The sequence below is a fragment of the Trematomus bernacchii genome, unplaced genomic scaffold (assembly GCF_902827165.1).
Source record: "Trematomus bernacchii unplaced genomic scaffold, fTreBer1.1, whole genome shotgun sequence".
In the NCBI taxonomy this organism is placed as follows: Eukaryota; Metazoa; Chordata; class Actinopteri; order Perciformes; family Nototheniidae; genus Trematomus; species Trematomus bernacchii.
Window position 1 is genome coordinate 5,046,123 of NW_022987588.1, and position 22,131 is coordinate 5,068,253.

The 22,131-nt window shown below is 42.4% G+C and overlaps 1 protein-coding gene across 1 annotated transcript in view; it reads left to right on the forward strand.

Annotated features, from left to right (window-relative positions):
- The first annotated feature begins 433 nt into the window (after positions 1-433).
- Positions 434-22,131, forward strand: part of si:dkey-100n23.5 (cyclic AMP receptor-like protein A) — a 50,247-nt gene continuing 28,549 nt past the window's right edge. Inside the window, exons 1-10 of the mRNA XM_034128575.1 lie at positions 434-587; positions 4,094-4,146; positions 5,219-5,273; positions 6,506-6,562; positions 6,658-6,718; positions 9,543-9,630; positions 12,918-13,007; positions 13,491-13,529; positions 18,832-18,910; positions 21,729-21,776. Of these exons, the coding sequence (XP_033984466.1) occupies positions 507-587; positions 4,094-4,146; positions 5,219-5,273; positions 6,506-6,562; positions 6,658-6,718; positions 9,543-9,630; positions 12,918-13,007; positions 13,491-13,529; positions 18,832-18,910; positions 21,729-21,776 (651 nt within the window). The 5' untranslated portion in view covers positions 434-506. The remainder of the gene's footprint in view (positions 588-4,093; positions 4,147-5,218; positions 5,274-6,505; positions 6,563-6,657; positions 6,719-9,542; positions 9,631-12,917; positions 13,008-13,490; positions 13,530-18,831; positions 18,911-21,728; positions 21,777-22,131) is intronic.

Below are 22,131 nucleotides of genomic sequence, written 5' to 3' on the forward strand. Positions count from 1 at the left end.
GCTAATTGAACATCAATTTGAATGTAAGACAATTGATTAAGTAATTAGTGGGTTTGCCTCCTGCTTCATATTACAAAAAATGCAAATAATAACCGTCCCATGTGTCTGACTTGAAAAAAGTACATATCCTTGTTAGTAATGTTGTTAAGTAAAAGTAAAAGTAGTGAAATGACATGATGTATTTAGTTTCACTGCTGACTGATGTGTTGAAACCACCTAAAAAACCCTACAAGCATGGGAGGGGATTTCTCCAAACATAAAGGGTTGGTTATTTCTGATAAAGTGAAGATAAACAAAATGAATTAAGAAGTACATCGAATAAAGGCAGAGTTTTAATGTTAAAGTCAAACTCTCGATTGTCCCTCTGACGAGATAGATAAAACGCTGGCTCTCCCCTTTTTGTCCCTTTGCGCGCACCGTAGAAACAGGAAGTGCAAGAAAAGGCGACAGCAACACATCAACAAATTGAAGCGAATTAATAAAAAAATAAACCATTGTGACTAAAAATGGACAGTCAAAACTCAAAGTCTACGAGTAACGATTCACGCTGCGTGTTTTTTAATACAGATTCAGAAGACTATCGATGCGTAAGTAGCTAACGTAACTGTAAATCAATGTTCGCTTTTTTTGTTGCTAATTAGCTCGTTAGCAACATAACGGTTACTTTTAACTCACTATGGGTTGGTAATTATTAACTCCAACTGATGTATTTATTTATTAATCGATTAATAAATTGATGCATGGATGCCTGACACCTGCATGGTTCCTAGTGTTCAACAGTAACCGTGTAACTAAGCTTTCAGTCATCTAGCATGCTAGCTAACTTCATTAACTGGTTGATTATTACCATTAAAGTGCATCTAATTTAAACGAGCTAATCCCCACTTGCTCCTGAAGAGCTAATATAACTCAATTGTGTCTGATAAGCTAACAAGCTACCTTAAGCTAACCTAGCTGAGCATTACCAGCTTTATGTATTTTAAGATGATGTTTCTCATACGTTATGAAAGCTTGTTTACCCACATTGTTCTAGAAACGAGACATGCAGGCGGAAAGAGTATGTTTGTTATGTTTAGAAAAAAAAATGATAAGCATCGTCTTATCTTATAATGATAACATGTGAACCTGTTTTGCCAGCTGAATGTGATAAAAATAGCAACACTAACAACAAAATCAGAGACAGAGAGTGCCTAAGAATGTCTTTCCTGAATAACAACTCTGAAGGGCTCGTACTTTAAGGGAGTATTTCTGTTTTACTCTACGCTATTTTATACCTTCACTCCAATACATGTTTACAGTGTTGTAAAGTAACTAAGTACATTTACTCAAGTACTGTACTTAAGTACACGTTTGAGGGACTTGTATTGAGTATTTCAATGGTTTGCTACTTTGTATACTTCCACCCCACTACAATTCAGAGGTAAATTGTGTACTTTTACTCCAGTACATTTATTTAATATCTTTAGGTAGTTTGAAGATTTGGATTGATAATGTGAAGTATAAACCTCACTTAAATAGAACTTTAATCACACCTGGAGTAAATTCACAAGCTACCGTGAAGTATACAAAGTAATTCAAACTAGCTGCACCTTTACCAGCTTTGATAACACTGAATAATAATGCATGAATAATTATAATCAAAACATATAATATAGTATTCTGGAATGTGCCAATTTGCATATTAATGCGTTCTTTTATTTTTGGTATTTTAAGTATATTTTGATGCTAATACTTTAGTACTTTTACTTGAGTTACATTTTAAATGCAGGACTTTTACTTGTAACAGAGTATTCCTACACTCTGGTACGTTTAATTTGTATTAAGTACAAGATCTGAGTACTTCTTCCACATCTGGGAAATGCTGTACTTTTCCCTCCACTACATTTAGTGAACAGCTAAAAGTTACACGTTTATTTTTGAAGACTCATAGGGAACACTGTATCATTTAGCTCAGCTACATTTAGGTTAGTGATTTGAAATGTATGCAAGTTGAACATAAGAAATAGGCCTATTCATATGCTGCATAAATGCTTAATCAACATAGTGTAATCCAAATCAAGATCACCTACCATAGACTTAATAATACCTCAAAGTAAAGTCTCAAGCACAAAAACTGCATCACAACCTTCACAAACATAGATTCAAATGATATTGCATACAATTGTACAGGTGGTTGTGGTATTGAGTCCACAACCTGCAGATTTATGTAGATGATAATAAACCAGTCAATAGTTCTTGTATTCAGAATAACTTTGTCAGGAGATAACCGACTGAATCCAGACTGAAGTAGTATTGCGTGTAGTGAGCTTGTGAAAAGGTGTAGGTGTACAGTAACTTTGCATGCAAGCAGCTTAAGGCTCCAGGTTGTGATCCACACTTAACTAAGAATGCTGCAGTAATGCTGTCTTGCCTTTAGCCCAGTTATCTATTTTCCCATCAAGCAGTATCTTGTAATTGAAAGACATTGATCATAGGGTCCCTTAAGCTGTCTGAATAACCCAGATACAGATGGCCCACATTGACCAAGCTGGCTGTACCAGTTTGAGTTTCGTGTCACTGTTCAAACTAAAACTATCCATACATTCCTCATAATTTCATCAGTATTCATGCAGTCGAGTTGTTTTGTTCTCCGTATCATCCCTTGTTCTTTGTCAGTTGAACAACAGATTGTCACATATGTAGGTAATGATTCAGTTTTGTTTTGCTCCGAGAGGGTAGTATGTTATGTTCATAAATATAGACTGTCCAAGATAAATAATATATACTTTTGTTCTGGGATTTTATCTTGCGACTTTGAAGTGGGCTCAATGTCAATGATTGAGTGTGTCTCAATGGATTCTGTGATAGCAGTAGCAGGTAGTTTGTTTACCTGTTGTGTTTAAAATTACTATGTTAGTTCTACTACTTAGCCTAAACCAGATAGCTGATTAATACACAGCCTATGAAAAAAGTGGGGAAAAAATATTTTGCAATATATTGATAATTGTCTAATGAAATCCAAGTGCAACAACCAATGACAGAGATGCTTGCGCGACTATTACCAGAAGGAAATTCCACAAGTTTACATAAAGCAAGATCTTTCATTTAATTTTCTATAAAATAATGTGTAACTTAGTTCATTGTTGTAGGCTTTTTATCACTCTATCACTACTTGAAAGCCATCATTTAAATATAATTAAAACAGTAATAACACTGTAGAAAGCATCAGAAAAACAAATCCTCCTATACTAGTGTAATCAGAAATCTACTGCAAAGAAAATTTTAAATACAACTTGACAGTCACTTCTATGAATTAAATAAATCAGTCATGTCATTTGTATAGATATCTCGGTTTTCTTTACATTGCAACACATTAAATTGCAGGTTTTAGACTGATCGAAGTTAGTGGTCTGTTGTCGCTGCTCAGAGGACACGTGTAGGACATTGTGTGCTGAGGGCCACAGCAGAAGTGTTGCACAACTCAGTGTTGTTGACATGTCTTACTGTAAAACTACAACGGGTCCCTTTCATTTTCCCTGAAGCTTCTTGAACTGACTCGCACATTTCTCATTCTTTTCATTCCTCCGCTCTTCTTCCTCTTCCCTCTCTTGTTGCTCTCAGATCAGTTTCAGCTTGGATGTTGCTTTGCACAAACTATGTAGAGTATCAGGTTCTAGGCTGTCATTTTTCTCAGCTGTCATTTAACAGCACTCAAAGGCTTCCAAAAGCATCATGCTTGTGGAGGTCATAAACACCTTTACATGTCTTAAAGGTGTCAGAAGTAGAGTGCAAATATTCACAATTCTGTTACAACTGTTGCCTGAAGTAGATGCAAACTCCATTTTGTTGTACTTACTTTAATTACCCACATGCTTGCAAACAAACACAACAGACATGCTTGAACAAATAGCAGTCTTGTCAACCCAGTAATTTCTGAGCCTATGATTATAATCATGGTGGCTCTGTGTTTATCTTGCACTCCTCAGGAAGTTTGCACAGTGCTTTGAAAAATATTACACAGAGAAAATAATGAATACATTTACGATACACTTTGATAAACTGATTCTTTCTTATTAATGAAGTTGAGCTATAATGAATTGTTTCTCATTTACAGGTGGTGATTTTAACAGTAAAACGAGCCACAGGAACCTTCTCCTTAGTAGGATGGTAAATATTTCTTCAATTTATTTACTCCTCAAAAAAGACTTAACTTTGATTTTGCACCAGATAGTTGACCTTTTCATGTATATTTTTTTTACATCTGATATGTTGGCAGTTTTTTTTTAATAATGATTTGGTCCCTGTGGATTTAAATTATGTCAAACTAGCTTTGCAAAGGTTTTATTAGTGCAGGATAAACACTTTGTCAGACACACTAATTGTGAACATTACTTTGTTTACAAAAAATAAACTGCAGGTTTTTTTTTTAACTTGTGCAAACAGTAACCACTTCTGTCACCCTGTAATAAATCTCATCTTTGTAAAGCTTGTAATAACCAGCTTTTGTTGAGGCTTTGTCCAAGTTGTTTTGATTCACTCTGTGTAATTTGCAGTGTTGTTGTACTGGCTACACCCTCTGTCAAACATGTATGGCCAAGGAAGTAAAAGTTATTAAAGTCTATTGTAAAGTGGTGTGCATAACTGCATGCAATATTTGCTTTTAAAATATAGTTTTTTAAATGAGACTGAAAGATTTCTATTTAAACTTTTTCAAATCCCAGGGCACTATGGAATTACAAATGACTTATATCGAATACTTTTTTAAACAAACAAGGGAAATTACTATGTTGGGACACGTTTCTCCTATGGTCAAAAGGACATTTATAATTTCACAGAAATCAGAGTTATTTCCCATTTATTTCAATAGACAGTTGTATTTTGCAGGTGGCTTTTAGTGGCATTTTGATGAACTGCATCTTAACATTTTGGCTTCAGCATTTAGCTTTTTGGCCGGGGAAATCATTCCTTCAAATGCTGCTGAGCAGGTCTTTGGCAGGTTTTCTGCAGCTCTCATTTGTTTCAGTCTAAAATGTCTTTAACGGCCAGTAATCGTACACTAAGCTAAATAAAATCACCAGATTAACGTTTGCTGCAGAATCTGCAGGGATTTAGAGTTTAAGTTTTTATGATGTAGGCCTATATGAGTTCAGTAAGCTGGTATATCATTGTTACAACACCAAATGGTTTGCCCTGTTTGCTTTCAGTTAGCAATAATCTCTCTACTTTCTTATCTCCACAGTATTTTCATGCTCCTTGTGATCTGGCTACTTCGCAGATATCACTCTTTGGCTCAGGTACATTTCCACTACACTAGAGTATGCTTTGACACTCTCTTTTTCCCTCATTTTCTATTTGCTTCATTGCCACCGGAAATATGTTCAATTAGCCATGGCAAATCTTGGCATAATTGAACCCAATTAAAATGCACAGATTAATTAATTGCGCAGTTAATTGACTCATGGTTGTTCTGTGATAATGACGGCTTTCTTTCCCCTTTAGGTCACACGACAGACTGAATAATATTAGTGTAAATGTGCTTTTCCCTCCACATGTTTTCTTTTATCCACAATTCAAAAGTCTAAAGCAGATCAGTGTTTGAGTTTGCAGCCTGCTTGATGTTTTTAAAGGCAGTCCGGCTGGTCTCTCAGGTTTTGCAGCACTTCACGTTATCCTCCTAATCTGAAGTAAACGACAGTTTAGCATGAGGCTCTGATACCTCCGCACTAGGTCGCTCAGAGTAGCGTCACCTCTTCCAGCTCCCCTAACAACACACACTGCCCTCACCTCCATCCCCTCACAAAGGTTACCTGTCAGTCATAAACTTTAATGCTCTTTCTTTAGGGCTTTTTCTGTCTCTCACTCCTCTTCCTCTGTAGCATTGGACTTCAAATCACACTGTACATTTTACATTTATATTCAATTTATTATTTCATATTCCATTCCTCACATACTTATGTATATATAATATCCTGCTTTATATTTTGTTACTGTACATTTGTAATTCAACATGTATATTCTTCAACTTTTTAATGCTATTTTATTTCTATTGAGATGTTTACATTTTGGAATGTTTATTTCTTGTCTTTTAGTTTTTATTGTACAATGCCATGTCTTTTTATGCTGCTGCAACGCAAACATTTCCCAAATTGGGATCAATAAAGTACTTATTATCTTATCTTATCTTATTGGCAGAGTCATTGCTGGACACAAACTAGGGCTGGGTGTATGTATGTGCATTTTTCTAACCACCTCTTAAAAGAGCTATCTTCTTAGGGCACAGATTATCGGATGATATCAAATCAAATACAATGACTTTAGTTTATATAGAAGAAGTTAAGCAGTCTTTTTCCTCCATCCTGTGATATTTTCGCAGCGTTGTCGCCAGAGACGCCAAGCTGTCAGACGCATCAGTGCTTATTTGATGTGTAATTTCTCTCTACGTGAATGTAAATGTGCTGCCATATTAAGTTGGGATGTTTTGTTAGAGAATCCCGCTTCAAGTCTTCCTCTCATTTTCCCTGTACAGAAGATGATCCTCAGCCTGACTGTAGCTGCCTTCTTCGATAGCGTAGCATATGTCATGGTGAGTTACTTGAGCTTGCTTCACTAAACACCCACAAAGCAGAGTTTTCTTTTAGCTGAAAATATGTCTCTGTGCTGTTCTTCCTTCTTACCTAGGGTGATTCACATCCAGAGGGATCGCTTTGTGACTTCCAGGCCTGCTGGCTAACTTACTTTGGTAAGACGAAACTTAGTTATTTAGTCGCAGGCACACTTTTAACAATAGAGGTTGAGTATGCCAGAAAAAATGCAACAAAGACATCTGTTGAAGAGCTCGTAAATCACAGTGTGAAATAATATTACTTTGTCATTTCCTCATTCTTTTTTTTTTAGCTTGAGAACAAAATGTGCTTTGACACTGATGCTCCGTCTTATAGCTGCATCTTTCACCCAGAGCTTATTTGAAATGCAACGCAGGGAGTTGTTACTCGAGGATATACAGGCTAGAAAGTGAGCTTTTGAAAGCGATAAACGTTTTAAATAAGTAATTGCAAAGTCACTCCTATCAGTCAAAGAGAGTACTAAAGCCTTGCAGATGTATATAAAATACAAAACAAAAAAAGCATATTGGTGTCTCCAAATAACCGGACTTCAGTGCTTCTTCTTTATGCCTTTTTCATTATTGTATCTAATGTGTCTTACATTGAGTTTATGGTAATTACTTCTCATTGAATGGTTATATTTTTAATTGACATTTTATTAGAGCAGTAACGATTAGTTGTCAGTCGGTCGAGAGAAAAATAATCCCGACTATTTTAATAATTGATTAACATTTAATTCATTTTTAATGAATGTGTTTCCGACTCTGAAGTATGGCAATTTCCAGCTTGTCTCCTTTTTATATCATATAAAACTGTATATCTTTGGCTGAAAAAACAAGATATATATATAGATCACCTTGGACTTCGAGAATAATGGGAAATACATTTTACTCAATTTTCTGACACTTTATTGACCCAACGACTAATGTAGAAAAACCCCTGCAGATGAATCAATAATGTAAACAAATGGTTATTGCTGCCCTTTATCTGAAACAGCCTATCCTCTTGTCTTGTTTGACAACAATTTGGCAACTCAAATTGTGCATGCTGTTCCTATGTTCTCAGGAAAGAGACGGTGAATGTTTACATGCCATTTTGAGATACACCAGTTGTCAAGGGTGGAGGAATATTCACACACCCATGCCAAGAATACCACACCCGGAACGATGGTGTAACATGTGGGAGTCAATTGCAGCTATTCAGTACACGCCCTCAAACCAGACGCCTTAGTATTTCATCATTAATTTTCCTCCAATGAGCACATCATTTGGGTTTGTCAGACACATCTGCAACTTCTCAATGTGGTTGATACTGGTAGGATTTCTTGGACTCATGAGGGCAGGATTGTGTTTACCTTGAAAATCTTGGATGCATTTGTTGCAATTACAGTTCCTTTAGCCCCAATTAGCATAAGGGTTGTCAGTTAGGACTGGCTGCTAATGCAACTCTCCTCCAGGCCTGTTTTATTGGTCTCACAGGCAGACACACATCACCCTCACACACAGACAGATACAGGGTAATGGGCAGTGAGTTAGTGCTGCAGGGTTGCTGCTTGTCACCTCGCTTTATCACGAGGATCCTCACGCTTAGGACAAACGGCCACACATAAACACCGGCTGAGCGGGCACTTTGTTCTGTTGCGAAGCCCCGAGTCTAGTGGGAGCCGCATAGCGCAGCTTTGCTTTTAACTCGGACTAATAAAAGGTTATGAAATGTGTTTGAAATGGAGGAAGACGGTAGCCGGGGCAGGTGGTGGATCGGAGCTGTACGTTGTCGAGTTTTAAAGCAAACCGCTTCGGCTGTTGTCAGGTTATGTAAGACACGCTGTGACAGTGATTTATTTCGACAATGACATGGACAGCCAGCCTCCTTCTTTCTTAGTCACTGCGCACTATTCCTAAACAGTGCTTGAGTGTACAGAGAGAGCGAGTTTTGTATATTTGTGTGGGGGTTTGTTGTGCGAAACTGAGTAAGCTGAGTATGCGGCTGAGAGAATCCATCATTGTGACGACCAGCCCTGCCTGTCCTGTCAACACACACACACACACACACACACACACACACACACACACACACACACACACACACACACACACACACACACACACACCACATGCACACAGAAAAGGGCTGAAAACAAGGGCAAAATACTGAAGTGAGCTTCCTACTCTCTTCCTTGTCTCTGTAAAATTAATTAATTTCTTTCCACTTTGCTAACTCCATTCCCTTTCCTTATTTCTTTTCCTTTTCAGTTTCACTACACTTGCTTTAGTCCACTCAGTTCCACCCCTTCCTCACCTCGCTCTCCTTCTCATTTCTTCCTCTCTCACCCCCAACCCCTGCTTATCTCGCTCTGCTTTTCCACAGTTCATCATTATCTCTCTCTGAGTTCCCCCCTCTCATCCATCACCCTTAGCCACAGGTTTCCCTCATATTACTGCAGAATGGGCCTTCATTTATCAAAAAGTGGAACACATGCACCCCACACACACACACGCTCTCATACAGACAAGTGTGTTTGGACACACACTTGCAGGTGCATGCTGTGTGATGAGGGGAGCTGTGTTGTAATTTGACCTTGTTGTTTTCTGTGTGTGTGTGTGTGTGTGTGTGTGTGTGTGTGTGTGTGTGTGTGTGTGTGTGTGTGTGTGTGTGTGTGTGTGTGTGTGTGTGTGTGTGTGTGTGTGTGTGTGTGTGTGTGTGTGTGTGTGTGTGTGTGTGTGTGTGTGTGTGTGTGTGTGTGTGTGTGTGTGTGTGTGTGTGTGTGTGTGTGTGTGTGTGTGTGTGTGTGTGTGTGTGTTGTGTGTGTGTGTGTGTGTGTGTGTGTGTGTGTGTGTGTGTGTGTGTGTGTGTGTGTGTGTGTGTGTGTGTGTGTGTGTGTGTGTGTGTGTGTGTGTGTGTGTGTGTGTGTGTGTGTGTGTGTGTGTGTGTGTGTGTGTGTGTGTGTGTGTGTGTGTGCAGACTGGAGTGCCTTGGCCTGGGTTTGCCTCATCACAGTGAACCTGTACCTCAACCTGGTCCAAGAAATCAGCACCAACAGATATGAGAAGTGAGTCGAGGACAATTGTTTCCTTTATTGCTTTGTGGATTGTTTTTTTTCTTGTTTCAATTTTCTGTCTTTTTTTAGAATCCAACATCTTTGGAAGAAGTCCATTTTGGGATGTGACAAAAAGTAAAACAAAAAAGAAGAATAGTTCTTACTTTAATCTCAGAATTCTGAACAATGACCATTTTTATTATAATTATTTCTTTACTGAATAGATATTCATTTTTTTTTTATTAAATATTATTAAAGTCACTACACAAATTTGTTATATACTTTTGGTCACACCCAAAAATGTTTTCTCCTTAAATAGAAAAACTGAAAAATATAGAAAAACAAATATATTTGATTTACTATATTCAATACCTGAGAAAAAAAAGAGCTCAAACCAGAATGATGGGTTTTTGAATTACTTCCCAAAATAGTTGCTGATTTATTTTTATTTTTATATCGGCTAATTGATCAGTCAACAAATAATTTAACGTCTTTGTCCGTCGTGTATACAATTTCTGTTTCCATGTCCACCACCGTGTCTTCCGTTAAATATAATATTCCCCTCTTGTTTTGCTGTGGCCATTTCCCTCTGCGTGTGTGTTTATGTTTGTGTATGTGTGTTAATGTGCATGTGTTTGGTCTGCCAGAGCATGTGTCTCCCCACAGAGCATTGACAGCCCCCTCCCTACCTCCCTCCCTCCCTCTGTCCTCTTCTTTTCTGTTCCAGCCGACGCTCTAATTGAAAAGGGAGTGAGTGTCAGCCGTTAAGTGTGTGTGTGTGTGTGTGTGTTTGTGAGTGTGTGCACCCATCTTCACGCTTTGTGGCTCTATGTTTCTGTCGCTCAAACTCCCATGAGCGCTCTCTGCAGCGCAAGTGTGAATATGCTTGTGTGGGTGTGTGTGTGTGTGTGTGTGAGATATTTTCTCATTTTCCATGCCTAGCAAGGATCTTGTGACACATTCTGAAAAAGAAAAATGCATGCGCTCTGTGGCGGGGGGGTAAAGCTTTAGCAAGTTAGCGGCAACTCACTTCTGGGAGTCGATTGTAGATGTGTGTGTGCGTACACCCCTCCTACCCATCTGTGTGTGAGGAGTTGGGCTGGTAAAAAGACGTGCCACCCCCCCCCCCCCCTTCCCATGGGAGTTTCCCTGCATTGATTAGCAATAAGCCAGACGATATAATGGTGTTATAACTCAGAAGTAGACGGTTTTATGGATGCAGGGAAAGGGGCCGGCTAGGGGGGGCCAAAATGGTCTCGCTTCAGAGCCTCGTCAGCTGCATACCTCTCTCGGGTCCAGAGGGACAAGGTGTGAGGAGGATGTGTCTCTATTTTTGCGTTGGGGTGGACACACAACGAAAAGAAACAACCTCTGCGCTTAATAGGTCAGAACGAAGTGAGGACGGGGTGTCTGGAGGGTTGTCGCGTATTGACTGCACATTGATAAGCTGTGTGTGTTTTGGGAGGATGTGGCTTTGCAGGCATGCAAAATTACCCCTCAGCCCCCCCCCCCTACCGCCAACCTCCCACCCTCTCTATCTCTCACACACACACACACACACACACACACACACACACACACACACACACACACACACACACACACACACACACTGATGGCGCAGTGTGATGGTTTATGAATGAAGAAATGGCCAGAGGAGATGGGGAACGGAGGCTTGATGATCTAAGCGTGATTGAAGTGGATGCAAGAGAGGATGGGTAGTGTGTTTGTGCGTGTGTGTTTGAAGGACAGATTCAGGCAAAGAAGAAGTGGTGTGAGGCTGTGAGGAATGAGATTGAGCCCTGAGAGAGAGATGTGTGTGTGTGTGTGTGTGTGTGTGTGTGTGTGTGTGTGTGTGTGTGTGTGTGTGTGTGTGTGTGTGTGTGTGTGTGTGTGTGTGTGTGTGTGTGTGTGTGTGGTGTGTGTGTGTGTGTGTGTGTGTGTGTGTGTGTGTGTGTGTGTGTTGTGTGTGTGTGTGTGTGTGTGTGTGTGTGTGTGTGTGTGTGAAGGTGTGTGTGTGTGTGTGTGTGTGAAGGTGTGTGAGAAGGCGTGTGTGTGTGTGTGTGAAGGTGTGTGTGTGTGAGAAGGTGTGTGTGTGAAGAGCAGAGCAGAGCACAGAGCGGCCCTGCTGTGCCTCATTAAGCCCATGTTGAGCGCAGCTCCGGACCTCGTCATCTCCCTCTCAAAGCGCTGCGAGTGTGTGGTGTGTGAGCTGCAGTGCGCCTGTGTGTGTCTGCGGGGCTGCCGGCTCTCGACATTGATTTCCTGACAAGCCCCCCCCCCTTGCACCAATCATCACACCACCGACTGGCAGGACTGATTTTACCATTTATATCTCTCCTCCCACCACCACACACACTTTCTCTCTCTTTGTCTGTGTCTCTTTCGCTTTTCCCACCATTTCCCCTTTTTTCGTGCTCCCTTGTTTTCTTTTCTCTCACACCCCCTCTTGTGTAGGATCCAAACTCTCTCCCTCTCTCTTTGGAGCTTTACATTTCATATGTGTCTTTCCCACCCACTATTCTGCCCTTTTTAAACCTCCAGACGTCTCCCTTTCTCCACCACCTCCCACACACTCTCACACTGCTGTCCATCAGCTGAGGGCAGAGAGGGGAGATACAGTGTCACCCAGTGTAATCAGAGTGAGAGTGTGTGTGTGTGTGTCTGTGCCGCACAAGCCGAGAGGGATTGAGAGTGTGTCAGCCGTGTCGCCACCGCTCGATTGACCACACTTGGAACAAGTCATCGAGGACTTCCCTCTATTGACCGGGCGACGCTATACGCTCTATAAAATATCGACGCCCACACCTACGCCCAAGACACTGGAGCGCACACCTCATCTGTCTGACACTGACACACACAGAGTTCAGTGATTGAGATTTTTCAAACTTCTTAGAGATCCTATCGTTTTTTAATTGACATCCAGTCAGAGCCTCTCTCTTATTAACCATTTTCTTTATACATGGGCGATGAAGTCTATCCAGCTTTGACTACATATATTTTTGTCACTAGCCCCTCTTGAGTGAGACTCCACATCCTGCTTGTGGTTTTTATGCAGACATATCTCTGCGAATCATCTTTTCCGCAACACTGAGAGTAATTATGGTTTAAATTACCATGAGTAATTGGCACTCTGGCTGTATAGGCATTTGTCTGCACCTGAAAAATGACCCTGATGTCGGTGGCAACAAAGGGATGAACTGAAGAAAATAATTGATTTAGTCGTTTTTTTTTTTTTCTCTCTGCGAAGCTCCCTGTTCTCTGCGCCTATAACGAAATAAATGTCTGTCTTTTATCAGGTTGTACCATCTGATGGCGTGGGGGGTGCCTCTAGTCATGGCCTCTTTGCCGCTGCTGAAGGGATACTACGGCCCCGCGGGAGCCTGGTGGTGAGTACAGCCCAGCGTCCAGCTGCAGCTTAGTTTTTACGTTTCTTCAGCCTGCCACAGCAGATTTGCTGTTAAATATATTTCCTTTCAAAGAGGGCCACATTACTGGCCTCAGTCCAGCTCCAGACAGGCTTCTTCTCTCATAAGATTTTATGTGATCAAAATTGGCAATTATCAGAATATCTTTGAACAGTAAAACACTCCCAGCTTCTTTTTGTGAATAGGAAAGGCATCATTTGTTTAGAGGGAAGTCAAAGGGGTGAGGGATAGGGGAAGAGGCCAGGCCAGCGGAATGAGAATTGGGACAGTCTTAATCTCCGGGCTCGGCTCTCTCTTTCCACTCGCGGCTTATTAATAGCTACAGCTGCACAGTTTCCCCCTCCGCAGTCACACAAGTCTGTCTTCCGCTCACGCTCTCCCTTTCCTTTGTAACCCCCTCACCACTCTCTCTCTCTCTCTCTCTCTCTCTCTCTCTTCCCCCAGCTGGATCACAGACGATCACGTAGCCTGGAGATTTGGGATGTAAGTAGACCCTTTCAGCGCCGGCATCAAAGCTTCCCCCACTGGGGGTGATGGGGAAGAGGGGGCGGCGGGAGGGCTGTCTCTGCGGGGAAATGTGAAGGGTTGCATGTCAGGGGAGCCTGCAGGGTTTTTTCCCACTTGGTGTAAGGCCAAGATGTGTGTGTGTTTGTGTGTGTGTGTGTGTGTGTGTGCGCACATGTGGATGTGCCTGCCTCTGCCTTGTCAGATTTAGGGGAGTTGCTACACTGTGTATTTAAGTGTTTAGGACGGCTATGAAGGATTATGCCTGTCTACTGCTTTCTGCAACTGGCCCTAAGTCTGCAAAGACTCTGCCAATCCCCCAGCACAGACGCTTAGCCACATACACACACTAACGCACACACACACGCACACAACAACACTTCGCTATGAGCCAAGGTAATCGCGCTGCTGCTCGCAGCATCAGCAGGGAATCAATCTTTCTAAACAAATAAGCATGCACACACACAGACAGACTTGCACAGACAAACACACACACATGCCGAACAACACATAGCTATCAGCTGCGCTAAACGAGCCTGTGTCTCTTTTATCAGCGCTCCTCTGCTTCCCGGCTCTTTCTAGTTTTCCACGCTGTCGTGGCCCGGGGGGACGAGTCGCTCAGAGGATCAGGGAATCTTCATTAGCTCTAATTACATCAAACCAGATGAGAGATTAGAGGCCAAGGCAGAGCCCGTCAAGGAAAAACACTTTCACTCACACACACACCCTGCTGACAGCTCGCTGGGTAAAGCACAGGAGAGGTTTGAGTATTAAAGGTGAAAAGTGGAAAGGGTGGGAGGGAGACATACGGGGTACAGTTAGAGACACAGGGTATTACTCAGCAGGGGAAGGGAAGAGGGGCGGCATGGCAGCACGGGAAGGAGAGTGAGAGTGAGAGAAATAGATTGCCCTCGTCTCTGCCCACGCCCCGTAGTGTGTCTTCATCAGAGTTCAGCGAAGCAGCGCAGACAGGACAGAGCAGGCGGGGGAGGCTCGGAGGAGGAGGACGCTGTTAGAGGGGATGAAAGAGGAAGGAGAATGAAAAGCAGAGGACAGCGTTTTAGTGACGGAGGTGCAGAATTTCAGGGGTTGAGTCAGCAATTGGAAGCACTCGAGCGTAGCTGAGTCACTGCTCTCAGAGGTCCCCATCGGTGTGTATTATGGGCCGCAGTCAGACACAGCAACGAAAAACTGACCAAATAACGCTCACCACAATAGCCGCTTTCACGCCAAGTACTTTGCGGTACTTCGTCCCCCCAGAACTCTTTAGTCCCTGGGAACTGTCCTAGTAGATCGCGTTCACACCGGAATAAGTCCCTGAGGGAGGATTAGGCAAATGAAGCCGCTGACGTCACTTCTTCTTCTTCTGCTTTGGGTTTACTGGCAGGCCGCAAACAACTTCACGGCGTATACTGCCACCCGAAGTCCCGGAGTTCCCCGGAGTTGGGGACTGGCTTCAGTAGAAGCTGATGGGTAGCGTCTTCCGAGTAAATCGCCAGAAGCGCCAACTTCACTCCACCGCTCCCATGTTTTATTTTGTGTTGCCATAAGTTAGTCTCTCTCCGTTGGTGTGCTGGGCTAATGCTAATGCTAATAATGCTAATGCGAGCAAATAAAATGGCGGCTTCACAAAAACCTTTCAGAGTTTTACGGGGCGTGGTTTGCAATTCGCCCAGCCAATCAGAAATTGGAACCTTTTTCTCTCTCCTAAAAAGGGGTGAAAAGGTTCGCAAAAAAAAGTTCTAGTTCCAGATCTTTTTGGTGTGAACGCAAAATCCCAGGAATTATCGGAACTATTCCTGGGAAAAGTACTCCGGTGTGAAAGCGTCAATGGATGTATAATAAGAACTGGATACAGCGTGGGAGGCGGGGCCTCGTTCATTCCTATGAGAGTTGCTCATTGGCGCATGAAGACAAAATGGCCCAACTTTTGAGAGAGCGAAACGTCACGAAAGTATTCATATAATCATATAATCCGTTCTTATTTTGCATCCATGGGTAAAGGTAAAACTCATGTAGTACTGAACACGTCAAAAAAATGTTTTAGTTGCATATCTTTGCAACAATTCGATGGATTGCCATGACATGTATTACATATATTAATTTTGCCTAGAGGAAGAATGAAACATTATAAAATAGACTGACACTACTTTCTGTACTTTTAGATTAGATTCATGGTTACCATTGGCTATATCTTAAAAATGTTTTGGGGAATTTCAAGCTTTTTACTAGATAATTCAAAGTAGAGAGGTGACAGGAATAGATGGATTGCCATGAAATTTGGGTCACACATTTATATTCCTCTCAGAATAGATTGTAATAACTTCGGTGATCCTTGACCTTTTCAATCAGTGCAATCACCAGGTTAAATTCTTAACTTTTTCTATATTTATAACAAAATATCGACAAAACAATTGATATTTTTGTCAGTCGCAGCTGTACTTAGCGTTAAGTGCTCAACAGCTAATAAAAGCATGCAAAAACACTACTCGGGTGAAACATTATACCTGATAAACAACCTTTTTTGTCTTGCCTTTACTGTTTAGCTTTCTGCTGTGCTGTTTATACTGCCTTGTATCCTGTTTTTGGACTGCATACCAAAGCAATTCGTAAACTCTGTAAAACTGCAATTGTGAGCCTTTTAAAACTAACATTTAACTCCAGACTACACCCTCACGGAGTCACTAGCATGGCTATAATCTATTTTCCTTTTAACTTTTCCATTAGTGCATGTGGCGACGCCCTATACCTGCTCTTCCTGGCCGTTGTGCCTCCTCCTCCCTGTCTCTCCCTCGGCTTGTGTCCTCCCTGTCTGAGTGGTTGAACAGGTAGATCGTGATCTTTCTCTCAGCAGTAGGATCTTGTTTGTCAAAGTTGAGCACTAACCCGCACAGTCGGGTCCCTATAGTTCTCTCTTCTCCGACTAGCACTTCAATTAAAGCTGCTTTCATCCAGGCCTCATTCTTCCCTTCAGAGTGCTGCTGGAGGGAGGGCCAGGCCGAGGCAGAGAAATTGAATCTGTTTGTGACGATCTTTCTTCCTGACAGTTTCAGGCTTCCATCCTTTGCTCACTCTTGAAATCCCTCTTTCCGTCTTTCCCTATAGTCGTTCTCCTGGCTGCAGCCTGCTTTTCCTTTTCATTCTCACTGCGAACTTATCCCTCTCCCCGTCTTTTAATCACCCGATGCTTCTTTCTTATTTTTGTTCTTCCTGGTCCTGACCCACAATCTGCTGTCATACATCCACCTTTTCCATCCTCACCTCTATTCTTGTCTTCACTTTTATCCTCCCCTGCCCACTCAGAGTCTTCTCTCCCCTCCGCTCTTTCTCTTTCTCCCCCTCTCGCTCTCTCTCTCTCTCTGGGTAGTGCTCAGCTGTAGAGCACAGCGGACTCTAATGGCAGATCATTATCATGCTAATTAGAGCACTTTGTAGCTGCCGCCCGTCATTCTCTCTTCCTCGCAGCCCCCCCACACTATCGTTAAAAAGGCCACCCCCTCCTTTCTCCTCTCCACCAGCCCGCCCTACCCCCCCCCCCCCCCCCCACCCCCCACCTCGTCTCTCCATCATTAACGGGACGTGCGCTGGCGTAATTGGACCCTGTTTATTCCGGAGAGCTGGGTTATTAAATCACACTGAGGTGACGCTCGCGCAGGTCTCCCCTGAAACGCTTTCATCATTGTCCCGTGCCATTATTGAACCTGCGTGGACGCGCACATACACACATGTTCAAAGAGGGTGTTCTTTGTATATAGATGTTCCCTACAAGACATAAAGAAACACGATGTGTAAAGCAGCCTTTTCCCTCTCCGTGTTTTCTGCTGTGAAACAAACGCCTACCATCTCAGAATCCCCTGCCAATAAAAAGTTTAATTCCACACAGGATTTTCTGGACCCCCAGGCTTGAAAAACAAGTGTGGACGAAGTTAAATTAGGCCAAGGACCCACTATTTGCATTTTTTTTTATCCTGCTTAAAGTTGCCGTTTATAGCACACGTGTCAAGGACTTTTCAGCAGAGTGTTGGACATTTATTCCCAATCCATTTTCCTTTTGGAAGCATGTGTGCCTGTATTTATGGGTCAGACGCAGATTCACTCTCTCTGCTTTGAATTTCAGTTGTTTTCCTCCGGGTCATGTTCAAGCCCGTGGTAACTCTTGATGTCCTCCCTCTGCATAATATAATATGATTATCACGTAGGTGCATTTGGCCGGCGCATCCCTGCCAGTGCCAGGTGCTCTGGAGGTCTTTGGTCCCGACTGCTCAGAGTTACTGAGGCTGAACAGAGACGTCGTGGCCAGGAACCTGTCTATCAAAGGGAGACAAAGGCCCGTTTCATGATAACAGGGAGAGGTTGAAACTCCTCCGAGCTTACATCACCTCCCAAGAGGTTGCATAACACAAGGCTGCCATTCCAACAAATCCATCTCCACTGTTTTCCTCGCTCGTCTCGCTCGCTTTCATTCGCTTAGAAATACCTGACATGTTATTCCCCGCCGCGCCTCTCTCGATTGTCAACCCTTCATCCCGTAGGAATGTCACGCATTTCCGGTGTTGTGACTTGACTGGCATTATCTTTTGTTCTTTGTGTGCCTCTCTATCTGCTCACTGAAACTATGAGCAGCACGATCCGTGTGCTGAGTCAGGCCTGTTCTACTCTTTGCTGTATATGCACAAACTATGTGTCATCTATTAATCAGCTATTTAGGAAAATGTTGCAAAGATTACACCGTCTGAACAGTCTAACCTTTATATAAACATTCCTTAATGGGTGCTTGTGGCATGAGTGCATGAAATGAGGAATGATTCATGTTTAAAATCAAGATACAAGATAATATAAAAGCTAAGGGTTTTGCATAAACATCTGAATTTGCTTTGGTCCAGGTCCAAACCAAATCATATCTAACAATAACGCCCTTCTCAGATTGCATTGCCGCAGAGGAAATCTTATTAAATGTTTTTGTATCTATAATCGGTTTAGACAGCGCTAATATTTAAACATTGGACACCTAGTATGTTATTACATCCTATCACAGTGTAAATTCCATTAGGGTATATGACACTCTACTCGTGGCTAAGAAACAAATTAAATCCAGTTTTTTTTCGTCATTTGACATTTTCTTTATTCTAAAACAGTTATCAAAAACCTTCTCTTACTCCTCCTGATCCAAGACTATAAGGAAGCCACAGTAAATCAAACGTTCTTGTAATAACACTGTATGGGTTAGGGTTCACTGTATGTATTGCTCATTTACGACCTGCTCGTGTTTGTTCGTTTGCAGATGGTACGTGCCGTTGTTCAGCCTCATCTTCCTGATGATCTGCTGCTACGCCAGGATAATCTGCGTGGCCAATGCGAGGGTGAGTGCTCAACATGCGTGCAGTCAGTAGCCGTCCAAAAACACTGGCAGTTGAACTGAATCCAAGTGCATTGTGACCTTTTAGAAATGTGACATTAGCACATGCTGACATTTCTGATTGCTCGGACAGGTTTGATGTTTGTGTGTTTTCACAAGAGTCAAGAAAAATCCCTTGAAAACATTTTCTGTGTTTGATATATAATGTTATGGTTGGGAGTGGGCTTTAGTGGACAATTTGTCCATGCATGGAAGAAGAAACAGTGCAACTCTGATAGTCAATAATCATTTGGAAGCTCTATTATTTCACACTCAGAAGATTACTATAATAGAAAACATCTACACTGTATATGCAATGTAAATATATTGTGGAGTAATGTCTACTTGGTTAGACAATGAAGTCACTCTTTCTCTGTGTGTGTTGTAATATGAACTTCTTTGTTCTTTGTTTTGGTTTACTCTGTGAGCTCTCATTGTTGCAAATGTTTGCATTGCGAGCTACCTTCTGCATGTTAAAATGGTGGTGGACACAGTCCTGGCTGAGACTCTGAATCATAGTTATTGCTCCTTATTTACTCAAATGTACTCTATTTAATTCATCTCAAAGGGGTGCATCAAAGTCAAATTGAAACTCTATAGCTGGCTTACATTTTTTAACCAAATATCCACCTTTCACTTATTCCAACTTCTCATAAAAGTACATTTGTGTCGATAATGAATTTAATTATTGCTTTACCTCCTCTCCTCTTCATAGCTCTGTGTTATTTTCAATTGTAAGGGCACAGTAGAAAGCCAAGAGGGAGCATTCCTAAAATATTGCATATCTTTCATTCCCCTCATCTGACAACACACACCACAGTGTGGCCGTACTGCCAGCGGAAAGGTGCTGGCTGACTCGTGCTCCAACAATATGTCTGTGGGTTTTTGATATACCAAAAAAAGTAATGGATAATCAGGTAAAACTCACCACAGTCTCACAATAAATTAAAATCGTGCATGTAAGTATTGTTTATTTGGTCTGGAGAGACAGCGATGAGTGGGTGTGACAGATTAGCCGCGCTGCAGACACATGACTTCAGGTAGCTGAGGGGAAGGGGAAAGAGACTACGCAGCTCTTTATCATGAATGTGATAAAGAGGATGAATTGAATGTAGCCGCGTTGCCACCTACATCTCATAACTCATTCAGCTCACAGTATTCAGCCTTCTCTCCCTCATCCTCCTGTCTCTCTGTATCTCTGTTTCCCACCTTTCTTGTTTCCTCTGCCTCTCTTTTCCTTTCCAGCTCCATCTGTCTCTGTCTCTATCCTCCCTCAGTTTCCCGTTCCCAATAATTTTCCTTCCGTGCCTCTTCCCCCTCTTCAGTCTGCCGTTTTGCTTTCTCTATCATATTTATGAAGAGCTCAAGCCTTATCTCTTTTCAGCTGCAGGCTGTCTCACTTGAAAGAGTTTCAAAAGCTTTGGAAGCAGGGTAGGTGGCGCCGCATCGGGAAAAGGGATGAAGCCGAGGAGGCAGAGTGAAGAGAGGCGCGATGTGAGCTGGACGGAGCAGTTTCTCCGCTTTCCAGAGACAGGCGGGGGAGAGGGGGAGGATAGGGGTAGGAAAACTACTCCGTACCTCATTAGTTTACCAAATCCAAGCTGTTTACAACAGGATTATTTAGAGGAACACGGACACATTCTGAGGGACAGTGTGAGCTCATACTAACTAGAGGATTTGAAAACTAATGAGTCATTATCAGGCGCGACAGAGAGGTCTGAGTGTGTGGTGCTGTGTTTGTTTTATGAATGTGATTTGTACATCCTTCCTGCCTAAGCCTCACGCATCAATACTTTCTGTCTGAATTGCTCAACTTTAGGTGGCACATCCTTAAAAGAGATTGCAACCAACGGCAGGTACTCACACTGGAGACCTGGCCGAAGCCTGATTTATATTCCTCTTAGCGGTGGTTGTTCATTTGGATGGGAGGTGGTGCTCTGGAACTAATTTAATGACCAAATGGCTGTTTTTTTTCTTGCACTGCACAAGCACACCACGGTCACGCATAGATTTACAATGACAATCACGTCAGTGCGGTGAAACCATGGCAACATTGAGTTAATAAATTGCAGAACAGAGGAGCTGTTAGTGCAAAGCTGCCTCTTTTTGTGTGTGAAGCTCTGGGCCTCCAGAGATTTGTCTATGAAGTCTTGGGTTACATAAACCCTCTGGTTTCCTACGGCCCCCCCCCCGCCCCTATCCCACCATTACCAGTCCTAGTCTTGTGCACGCCCGGGTGTGTGCGTGCGTGCGTGTGAGTGTGTGTCTATTTTCCTGTGCGTGGCTGTTGACATTTTCCCTGCATTCCCCTGAGAGAGGAGACAGAGGAAGAGCGAAAAGTGTTCCCACGTTCTCTCCGGAGATCTCAGATCTGCCATGTTTGCTCCACTTTTTCCTTTTTCTTTAACACTTCTTCAAAAAAGGTCCCTCTTTTCTCCGCACCCTTTTGCCTTTTCATCTTCTTCCTCATGTCATATTGTGTGCGCTGAAGCTGATCAGTACCCTCTTCTTGTGAGATGCTGGGAGCTGTCTAAGTGCTCCCCTCTGCATCTAAGCTCTGCACTCTGCTGTGAATTAGGCCATTTTTGCAGGGATGTGTAATAAGGTGGAGGGATTCAGCATTGGAGTGATAGCCAATGTCATATTTGTTCACCTCTAGACCTCAGGAAACTCTCTAGGAAAAAACAACATATTTAAATGATCATATTGCTATTCTGCTTGTTGTTGTTGTTCAAAGTAACTGCCCTCACCTTTTCTTCCCATTTTGTGTCTTTTATGCACAGATGCAGTCATGGTTGGGAACCTTCAACCCGGAGAGAGAGAGACGAAAGGTAAAGCTTTGTCCCATTGTCGGATGTATCAACACACACTCAAGGCATGCACACGCATACACACAATCGTGAGGATTAGTGTGTGCGCGGGATTAGTTTTTATGCTCGCACGCTGTTAGGTGTCAAACAGCGGGGAGCAATCTGACCTTGTGACACCTACGCTTCCCACTGTGTGTGTGTGTGCATGTTTATTTAAATGTGGGTGCGTGAGTATGCGTACGTGTTTAAATTTTGGAGCTGAGGTGCCCGTCTGTTTTGCTCCTGACCTTACTGAAACACAAGGGAACTAGAAAAGTTACCTGCCAAATATATTAATACCTAAAAAAGTCAGATTGAGTAACAGGACATGAGGAAA